This window comes from Plasmodium sp. gorilla clade G2, assembly GCF_900097015.1.
Source record: "Plasmodium sp. gorilla clade G2 genome assembly, chromosome: 8".
NCBI lineage: Eukaryota > Apicomplexa > Aconoidasida > Haemosporida > Plasmodiidae > Plasmodium > Plasmodium adleri (nom. inval.).
The window spans coordinates 513,035-524,411 of NC_041700.1; the positions used below are offsets into that span (position 1 = coordinate 513,035).

The 11,377-nt window shown below is 16.9% G+C and overlaps 4 protein-coding genes across 4 annotated transcripts; 1 reads left to right on the top strand and 3 right to left on the bottom strand.

The window, feature by feature from the left end:
• Positions 1 to 1,910: 1,910 nt before the first annotated feature.
• On the bottom strand, positions 1,911 to 4,769 carry PADL01_0811700 (RNA-binding protein, putative; the record flags this gene model as incomplete). Its single annotated transcript, XM_028681457.1, has 1 exon — positions 1,911 to 4,769. The coding sequence occupies one exon, from the start codon at positions 4,767 to 4,769 to the stop codon at positions 1,911 to 1,913; it is 2,859 nt and encodes a 952-aa protein (XP_028537833.1).
• Positions 4,770 to 7,058: 2,289 nt separating this feature from the next.
• Positions 7,059 to 7,710, bottom strand: PADL01_0811800 (ubiquitin-conjugating enzyme, putative; the record flags this gene model as incomplete). Its single annotated transcript, XM_028681458.1, has 2 exons — positions 7,059 to 7,399; positions 7,560 to 7,710. 2 exons carry the CDS (start codon positions 7,708 to 7,710, stop codon positions 7,059 to 7,061), a joined length of 492 nt encoding a protein of 163 aa, XP_028537834.1.
• Positions 7,711 to 9,399: 1,689 nt separating this feature from the next.
• Positions 9,400 to 10,107, top strand: PADL01_0811900 (RNA-binding protein (U1 snRNP-like), putative; the record flags this gene model as incomplete). The annotated part of the gene is made up of 1 exon (XM_028681460.1): positions 9,400 to 10,107. The coding sequence occupies one exon, from the start codon at positions 9,400 to 9,402 to the stop codon at positions 10,105 to 10,107; it is 708 nt and encodes a 235-aa protein (XP_028537835.1).
• A 761-nt stretch (positions 10,108 to 10,868) lies between these two features.
• Positions 10,869 to 11,087, bottom strand: PADL01_0812000 (conserved Plasmodium protein, unknown function; the record flags this gene model as incomplete). Its single annotated transcript, XM_028681461.1, has 1 exon — positions 10,869 to 11,087. One exon carries the CDS (start codon positions 11,085 to 11,087, stop codon positions 10,869 to 10,871), a length of 219 nt encoding a protein of 72 aa, XP_028537836.1.
• Positions 11,088 to 11,377: the final 290 nt, after the last annotated feature.

Below are 11,377 nucleotides of genomic sequence, written 5' to 3' on the forward strand. Positions count from 1 at the left end.
TTTTCCCATATAAGATAAACATAAAAATCTATGTACATATTTTTATTATTTATATTAAGTTACAAACATAAATGTAAATTTATTTAATATATATTTATAATAAACATAAAATAACCTTAATTTAATGAAATGTACATATAAATATTATATAAATATAAATATAATATATATATTTATTTATATATATATTATATTTATAAGTATATATTAAATATAAAACATTAAGCATCAATAATAAATAGTACACTATGATATATATACATATATATATGTATGTAATTATAAAGATAGTTTCTTTATATTTGAATTTTTAAGCTTATTCTCATTATTTATATATAAATAATAATATATTATCATTTATATAATAAATAATAATTTTTTTATAAATAAATAATGTTGTAAAATAAAATAAGATTTTTATTGTGCTTAATAATATATATCATAAATATATATTTTAAAAAAGATATATTATAAACATATTGACCATATTTTAAAATTGGACTACTTTTTTTTTTTTTTTTTTTTTCCTTCTAATTATAAATACATTTAAATATGCGAGTTCAAAAAAAATAATATATATATATATTAACAGTGTTATTTATATATATATTTAAGGAAATATTTTTATAATTCCTTATTTTTTTTTTATATATTATATATTTATAAATATATATATATATATATATATATATATATATATATATATATATATATTATATTATTTTAATAATAATACTATAGAAAAAATAACAAATTTAATTATATATATTTTTTTTAAGAGAAAAAGTTAAATTGTACAAAAAGATGATTTATAAGAAAAGTTACAAAATAATGAGATTTTTTTTTTTTTTTTTTATTATATGAAGTAGTTTAAAAAATACAAAAGAAAAAAAAATATATAATAAAAGGGCATACCATCATTTTTGCCTATTTTTTACTTTGTCCATATATTATATATATATATATATATATATTTATTTATTTATTTATCAGTATGTTAAGAAAGTATAAACTTTTAGTTGTACAATACAGGATAATAAACACTACTAAGGAAAAATTTTTTTTTTAAATATATTTTTATTGTAGCACTAACCATATATAATATATATATATATATATATATATATTTATTTATTTTTAAAGTGTGTATAGGTTTTCTTATTTATTCCTATCTTTGCATTATAAAAAGTTTAGTAAATAATAATGCAGATCCTTATTTTATTTTACATGTAAAGGTTTTATAATTTTTGAATCATATATGAATAAATAAAATCCTTATATAAATCAAATGATACAAAGAAAAAAAAATATATATATATTTTCTTTTTAATATTTTTTATGTAAAGAGTGATATATGTTTGATAAATTATAAAAATTAATAGGAGTCAAAAAAAAAAAAAAAAAAAAAAAAAAAAAAGAGAGAATTAATTTTACAAAAGGTATAATATATGTGTAAAATATAAATATATATAAACTGTTCACAGATGAGGATATATAAAAGTATATATATATAATATATATATATATATATATATATATATATATATATTTATTTAATATATATATTTGTATTTATATAAAACAAAATTGTTATTAATTATTTCTCGTCATTATATAAATAAAGATTTGTACTTTTTTTTTTTTTTTTTTTTTTTTATAATTTAATTATGTTTTGGTGTACAATAAATTCAATAGATAAATTTTAAAACATGTAATTTATTTTGTAAAAGAAAAAATATATTATATATATATATATATATATATATATATATGTGTGTTAATAAGGGTAAAAAAAATATATATAATAATAATATTATGTGAGGTGATTATTTTTTTATTAAAAACTAATTATATAATAAAATAAATAACACATATGTATAAATATATTATTTATTATAATTTTTTTAATTTTATTCACGTGAAACAAAAGATTTTACTGATTCAGTTTTTAAGGTATATGAATTTTTTTTTTTATTATTTGTATATGAATCTTTGGAAATACTAATTGAATTACGTTCATTTGGAGAATCATGATTTTTATTATTTGTTTTTACTTTTTTTTCATATTTATCATTCTTATAACTTTTTTTTCTATCATTATATTTATTAGAATAATCATACCTTGATTCTGAGAAGGATTTAGAATGATTTCTTCTTTTATCTTTTTTATTTAAATTATGATAATTATCATCCTTATTATTTCTTGAATATTTATAATCTTTTTCTTGGTCAAACGATCTATCTCTATGATTCGTTAACCTTCTATCTTCATATGATTTATTATTATATTTACTTTTATAATTATCTGCATATTTATAATCATCTTGTTTTTGTGACATTCTATTATGTTTAGAATAATAAGGCATTTTATCCTTTACATTATCATAAGGTTTTCTATAATCATTATTAGGATGATATTTGGATGATATATTTATATGATCATCATTTATTTTGCTATCTTTATGTTTATATGATTTGTGGAAATCATCTGTATGATGATAATTTTTATTATCATCTGTTCCATAATAGTTTGTATTTTTTTCTTCTCTATATGATTTGAAATCTTTATTATGATACTTATCATTATTATTATAAGTATTGTAGTTGGTGAATTTTCTTTTTTTATAATATTCTTTATCATATATATCATGTTTATTATATTTATTCTTTTCATCATAATAATTAAAATGATCTTCTCTTTTACTAAATTTTTTGTTATCTCCTACATAACCATCATTATATTTACTATACTTTCTCATATTATTATTATTGTAATATTTATCTGAAAATTTATCTCTATATTTATCTGGAAATTTATCTCTATATTTATCTGCATATTTATCTTCATAATTTCTTCTTTTATAATTTCTATCTTCTTCAGCAAACGATGGATATTTCCCTTTTCTATCATTATCATAATCCTTAACCGGATATTGATAATTGCCGTCATCTTTCTTGTCATAATCGTTATATTTTCTTTTTTTATTCTCATAGTATTTATTGCTTTCTTTCTTGGTGTAGCTTTCATGTTCTTCTTTATTATTAATAGATGAGTTCTGCGATGCTCTTCTATTACTTCTCCTACTTGATATTTTAAATGTTGAATTACTTTGACTTCCTTTTTCATTTTTTGTGTTTTTCTCTTTTTCATAATCAGATATATCATCATTATAATCAACGTCATATAGTTCAGGTTTATCATAAGATTTACTTGCAGATTTGGAAACTTTATTATTTTTAACGTTATCACTTTTTTGGGAGCCTTCTATACTTCTTCTATATGATTCTTCATTTGTTTTATGTTCATCATTTGTTTTGTTCTCGTAATTACTTATTTCATCATCATTTTGTTTCTTTTGATCATTATTCATATGTTCTTCAGTATTTTTGTGTTCATGTTCTTTTTTTTTATATCTATCATAATCTTTGGTATTCCCTTCAACCCTTGTTCTTCTATCTCTTGTTGACAATGATCGACTATTACGTCGATTATAATTATTTCTTTTTATCATATCACTAGGAGAATAGTTTCTTTTTCCTATAGCTGTATTATGAACATTCTTATAATATTTATTTTTATTATCATAATAATTTAGATTTTTTCTATAATATTGATTTTTCGAATGCATAAAATTGTGGTTATTACTATTCTTATATTTATATGAACTGTTTCTATAATAATGATGAGAAAATTTCCTATCATTATTATTATAATTATTATCTTTATCATATTTATATTTAGAAAAATAATTTCTTTTATTGTCATTATCATATTTCTTATATTTCACGTTTTCAAGATCTTCTTTAGAATCTCTTCTTTTATTTCGATCATTATTATGTTCTTTGTTATTATGATCAGATTCATATTTAAAGACACGAATGTTATCTTCATTATTTTCTTCTTTTTTTATACAAGTTGCTTCATCCCATTTCTGTTTCTTGTTATTTACATTATCGCTGTTCATATTATCTTTTAAATATTCATTCTTATATTTTGACAAGGACTGACAAAAATCGACGTGAATTCTTCTATCATCAATTACAACATTATCCATTTCAAAATATGCATTTAAACAATCTTCTTTTTTTTCAAATTCAATAAATCCATATTGCAATGAATTATTGGTAACTTTATCTTTAATAATTTTACATGATTTTATATTTCCAAATCTTGAAAAAATTATTTTCAAATCTTCTTCCTCAGTAACTGGGTTTAATTTACATACAAATAAAATATTTTCAGGAGGTTTCATATCAGCATCAGGTATATCACCTAATATTTCTAACGTAAGGGCACTGGCTTTAGCATCCTTATCTTTTAATTCTTCTGTTATTTTTATTTCATCATTTTCATCATTATTTTCTTTATTATCTTTTTCTTCATTATCATCACTTTTTCCTATATTATTTACATTTTCATCTTTAATTTCATTTTTTTTTTCATTTTCTTCAATCTCTTCATCTTTTTCTTTTTTACTTTTTCGACCTCTCTTTGTTGTTGTAGTAGTAGTAGTGTTCGTCGTAGCTGTCGCACCAGTTTTCCTTGTATATTTTCTTTTTTTCTTTTCTTGTGTTTTATTTTTTCCTACATCATATTCTTCATCCAAATTATCTTCTACAGATTTTACTTTCTCATCTTTTTCTTTTTGTTTCCTTCCTCTTTTATTATTACTAGTTTCTTCAACTTGTTCAGTCTCTTCACATGTATTACTTCTTTCTTCTTCAAGTCTCTCTTCACTTTTTTTCTTTCTTGAAAAATTAAAAAACATATTTTGAAATATCCTTCCTTAAATGAATAAATAAATATAAATATATAAATATAAATATATGTATATATATATATACATATATATATATTATATATGTTCTAATTTTTATATTATCTTTTCAGAATCTTTCAAAAAAAAAAAAATAAATAAATAAATAATTCAATTAGAAAAAATAATAATTAACATATGACATTTTTTCACCTTTATTTTATTTAAAAAAATTCTTTTTTAAATTCTTTAATTTAAACAATTGTTTTATATATACTTTAAAAAAATAAGTTTTAAAAATATATTTATTATGTATCATCCCAAAAATTATAATATGGGTAATAATAAATAATAATAAAAAAGGTAAATATATATATTGGATAATTTTTTAGGCGAAAAAAATATTAAAAAAAAAAAAAAAAAATAGTAAAATGGTATTCTCAAGATTTATTTATTTATTTATTATTTTATTTTTTTTTTTTAAATATTCACATGTAAATAATATATACGAAAATTTACAAGTACATAAATATTTATTATATATAAATATATAATATTCTTAAAATACATAAATAATAATATATCATTTATATATTAAATATATTATATAATATGTTTCAAAATATTTAAATAAATATATTATATATAATATATTTTATAAATATATTTTTAAATATCAAGCGCATATAAAAATAATTCATAGAAATAAAAGGGATATTCTTAAAATAATTTTATACATAACATACATATATATATTTATTATATATAATTATGTAATAGGCATTTTTTTATGTATATATAAAAATATATATTTTTTATTATTAATTATACTATTAATTATGGAAAGTAACATAATTTTTAAGTTAAAAATTTTAATATTTGTACTAATTTTATTTATTTATTGGTCAATTTTTTTTATATAATTTTATAATTTATAAAATAATATTTTTTATTAATATATATATTATTGAGTATTTTTTTTTTTTTTTTTTTTTACTTATGTTTAATAATAAAAATAAACAGCTTTCATAGTATAAATTTTTGTGTAATCATATAATATAAAAAATATATATATATATATTTTTATTTTGTAATATCCATTTTGTTCTGATATATCTATAATTTTATTATATATGGTTTTTTCTTCTCTTGATATAATTTTATATTTATTGAAATGAATAAAATATATTACTTTTTTATATGTTGCTTTTTTGAATACTAGTATGTATATAAAGTATTTCCATAAGATAATTATATATATATATGTTTGTATATGAAAAATTACAATTATTCTTTTCTTATTTAAAATATGCTCATAAAAATAAGGAAAAAAAAAAAGAAAAGAAATGAAATGAAGCATTCTACAAAATGTGGACAAGTTAATAGAACTATAATATATAAGAAAACATATGTATGTTTTTTTTATCTTTAACTATACGAAGTTTATTAGAAATTTATAAAAAGAGAAGAGAAAAAATATAAAACTATAAAATGTAATATATGTATAAAACATTCAATTTATATATTTTTCCACATTATGAATAATATGTAAACAATAAAAAAAAAAAAAAAGAAAAAAAAAAACAAAAATATAAATATAAATACAAATAGTAAATATAATAAATATATATATATGTAATTCTATATGAAACAAAAAATGTATATTCATATATATATATATATTTATATATATTAAAATTTAACAAGAAATTTATAATATATATGAATACAAAATATTTCTTACTTTCCTTTCTACATTTTTGTTCTTTTCCAAATATGAACTTATAAAAAAATACCCATTTTCAATATGTGAATTGGATTTTTCTTTATAAAATAATAAAATATTTTACATAAATTATTGGAAAGTATATAATATATATATATATATATATATATATATATATATTAATTATAAAAAAAACATACAAAAAAAAAATAAAAAAATTAATTCATATATTTCAAATAATAAATCATATATGGGATTATAATTAAAAAATCAAAAAGGGAAATAACATAATTTTTTTCTTTTTTTTTTTAAATTTAATTAAACAAAAAAGGTGTGTTCATAAAGGTTATTCATTTCTAATAATTTTTTTTTTTTTTTATATATATAATCCCATTGGTTAATACTTTTGAGTATTATACTATTTTGTAAAACATGAAAATATTTTCATAACATAATTACATATATATATATATATATATATATATATATGTATATGTATGTATGGTATTTATTTCCATTATATTCTTAACTATGATTATATAGTTGTTCATTTAATCTTAAATTTCATTTTTGTATCATGATTTTTCGGTATCTTCTTCAGCTTTATGTTCTATAAAATTAAAGGATTCCTTCACACAATTTTTTATCCTTCTATTATATTCTATTCTATTTTCAACAAATAAAAGAGCTGCCTCTTGATTGGCTGGACTGTTAGGGTTAGGATCACTTAAAAGTGATTGAATGGATGTCAAAATTGCTGAAATATCATATATTGGACTCCAGTGTTTTTGAAGAATATCAATACATATATTTCCATCCATATATATATTGGGGTGAAACATTTTTGTTAGAAATTTCACTTTGGGTGGTCTGTTGGGGTATTCATTACCAAATAAAAGTTCCAAGTGAAAAGTACCTACATAAAATTAAATAAATAAATAAATATATATATATATATATATATATATGAAGATTTAATTGTATGTATTTTAATATATTCAAAGTTATATATACAAACACATATGAGAAAAAATATATATATAAATTTACAAATATGTGTATACATTTTTACGTACCACCTTCCCATGGAGTATCAGCTGGTCCAAAAATGACAGCCCTCCATTTCATAATATCATTTCCTATTGGTGATCCACTAACACCAAATGGGGAATCACTTTGTAGTTTTCTGAAATCCCGAATTAACCTTTTCTTGGCTAAATTGGACATTTCTTAAAACCAATAAATATATATATTAATAAATTGTAATATATATATATATATAATATATAATATATTATTATTAATTATTTTTATATATATTCAAAAAAAAAAAAAAAAAAAAAAAAAAAATCAAATGAATATATATAAATATAAATATAAATATATATATATATATATATATATTATATATATATGTCAAAACATTTCAAAAAAGAATGTATATAGTTTGTATAAAAAATTCATTACATATAAACATATACAATATAATTAAATATACATATGCTCTTATATTTTATATATAGACATATATAAAATTTTAAAATGTTTTATATAAATATTTATATTCATTATTTTATCTCTAGTGTATTGGAAAGAAAAAAAAAAAAAAAAATTATGGAAATAATATAAATATGATATAATTAATATATATATTAATATATAAGACCTTGAAAAAATAATGAAAAAAAAAAAAAAAACACATGCGTATTTCAATAATTTTTTACATCATAATATTTGTTTATACATATATATTATATGTATGATATTCCATAAGCGTATTCAACAAAAAGAGAACACTTTTTCTTCATATTAAAATAGTTATAATATAATAATTATACTTCTTTTAATATAAAAATATTATTATAAAATGTATAATTTCGTTTCATTTAAAAAATGGCGCTCATTAAGGTATATATTTGTTTACATATAAATATATTTACATTTCTTTAAAAATCTTAAAAAGATATAATCAAAGAATATAAATATATATTATATATAAATATTTAATTTATTATAAAAAGAAAGCATAAAATAATAATAATGAAAAAAAAAAATAAATAATATTTAAATTGTTAAAATAAAATTTGCATCATATTGGTATTTCATATGAATATTTTTTTATTTTGGACTGAAATGCATTTATTATATATATACGAAAAAAAATAAATCTATATATATGTATATATTTATATACATACCAAAATTTATATATATTTCATAATATATTTATATTATATTATATATATATTATAATTTACTACTTATTATTTTGTAATATATCAACAATTCATTATTTTTCAACATCTTTTAAATATATTACTCTTATTTTTTTTTATATAAATACCTTTTTTTTTTTTTTTTTCATATATTTTTCTAAAATATATAATTTAAATATTTTATATATTTTAGCTCTTTATTCAATTATGTACTCATTAATTATTTTATATTTTTAGAAAGGTTTTCTTGCCTTCATATTATATATAATAAAAAGAAAGAAAAGGAAAGAAAATATAATTGAAACAAATATATTAAATAATATATATATATATAATAGATCTTAACGAATGGAACATACTTAAAATGCTAAATAATTGAGAGCGCATTAAAAAATAGTTTTCATTTTACAATCACTTTTATTTTTTTTTTTTTTTGGTAACCTCTACATAAAAATTTTATATAACAAAAAAAAAAAAAAAAAAAAAAAAAAAAAGAATAGTTGATAGATAGATAAATAAAGAGATCATAAATAAGGAAAAATAAAAATTAATTGTATGTATGTATTAATGTATATATAGAAATATATATTCTATGTATAAATAAACATACAAATATATTTATATATATATATATATATATACATTAAGAAACATATTTATATATCTCATTATATTACATAGTTACACATATTATATAAAAATGCCAAAGTATTATTGTGAATATTGTGATATATATCTAACACACAGTTCACCTGTTGGGAGGCGTCAACATATACATGGGAGAAAACATATTAGTGCCAAGATAGAATATTTTCAAAATTTATTAAGAGAAGAAGGTATCACACCACAGAATTTTTTAGGATTTTTAAATAATAGAAATATAAATAATCCATTAGGAAATCCTATGATGAATTATATGAATACAAATATGTATATGAAGTATAATCCAATGAAAGGTTATAATCCCTATTCTATGAGGAATTCACATCCATATCGTTTAAGTCTACCTAATAATAAATATTCAAGAGCTGGTTATGTGCCACCAACTCATCATAAATATTCTGTTAACCCAATACACAATAATTACCATCAAACACATAATAACTATTCATACCCTAATTCAATAAATCCAAATAACCATATAAATTATTCAAATAATTACGGATCCAATAATTTCAACAATTCAAATGAATTTAATAAAAATATGAATGAAAGGGATAATATAAATAGTAATAATACACACGATAATAATGTAAAAACAGATGAAAATGACTCTATAAATAATGATAATCCTAATAACACAAGGAATTTATCATATGAAGAAAATCATTATTCAAATGATCATAATAAGAAAAGTTTTTTAAACAATGAAAATATGAAGGAACATTTAGAAGGTGACATATCTTGAATTTATACATAATTAATGTGATAAATTATTAAGGGAATTTCTAAGTATATATACATATATATATATTTAACATAAATTTATATAGAACCTATTATTTATTTATATATAATTAAATAATTTTAATTGGCACATGAGAAATGTTTATTTCGACATGTGTAAAATAATATTTTTTTGTTTTTTTAGTAATATGAATATATATATATATGTGTTATATTCGTTTATTTATTTGTTTATCCATGTTTTTTCATTTCATATTTATTATTTTTTAATTTTTGAAAAAATAAATGGATAAATATCAAACTATATAGAAATTTTATTAAATACTATCATCATATAACTATTTTAAAATAATAACCATTTTTATTTTTGCCTATATATTTAAATTTAAAATAATAAATAAGTTTCAAAAGATTATGCCATATTAAAATAGTACAAATACATATATAATATATATAATTTATTTAAAAAAGGGTATTCGAATAAAATAAATTAATAAAATGGTTCCAAGAAAAAGTATTATCTTACATAAAGCAAATGATATATATAAATGTATGTATATAATTATATTTAAAAATATACAGAAAAATTGAAAGAATCATTAAAAATATTAAATTATATTAATAATACATTATAAAATATATATTCACAAAAACAAAAAAAAAAAAAATTAATAAAATAAAATAAAATACTTATAATTCATATATGTATTATCAGACTAAATTATATATACATATAAATAAATAGATTAAAAAAAAAAAAAATCATGAAAAACAATCCTCATAAGCATTCTTCGAATGTTTCTTTTCATGGTGTTCTTTCAAAATAGATTGATTAACTGTACACATAAAAGAATGTCTACATAATTTACAAACAACATTCAAATTTTTTGAAGCGTCTTTAACGGTACTGTTTTGTTTCGTTCTGTCATTTCTTTTGGATGACCTAATTCTATCAACTTCTCTTTGATTTCCTCGTGTCATTTTTTATAATTTCAAAAAAAAAAAAAAAACAATTAAAAACAAATATAGATGTATATACATAAAGAATGTTATATATATAAAAAGGCATATATAATATATAAAAAATATATACATATGTATATATTATCGTATTTTATATATAAAATAATAATTACATATATTATTTAAATAAATATATTATATATACATATAAGAAATTTAATCACTATAAATCTTAAAAATATAAAATCATAAGAATATAACATATACTATTATATTATTATATATATATAATTTTTTACATATACATA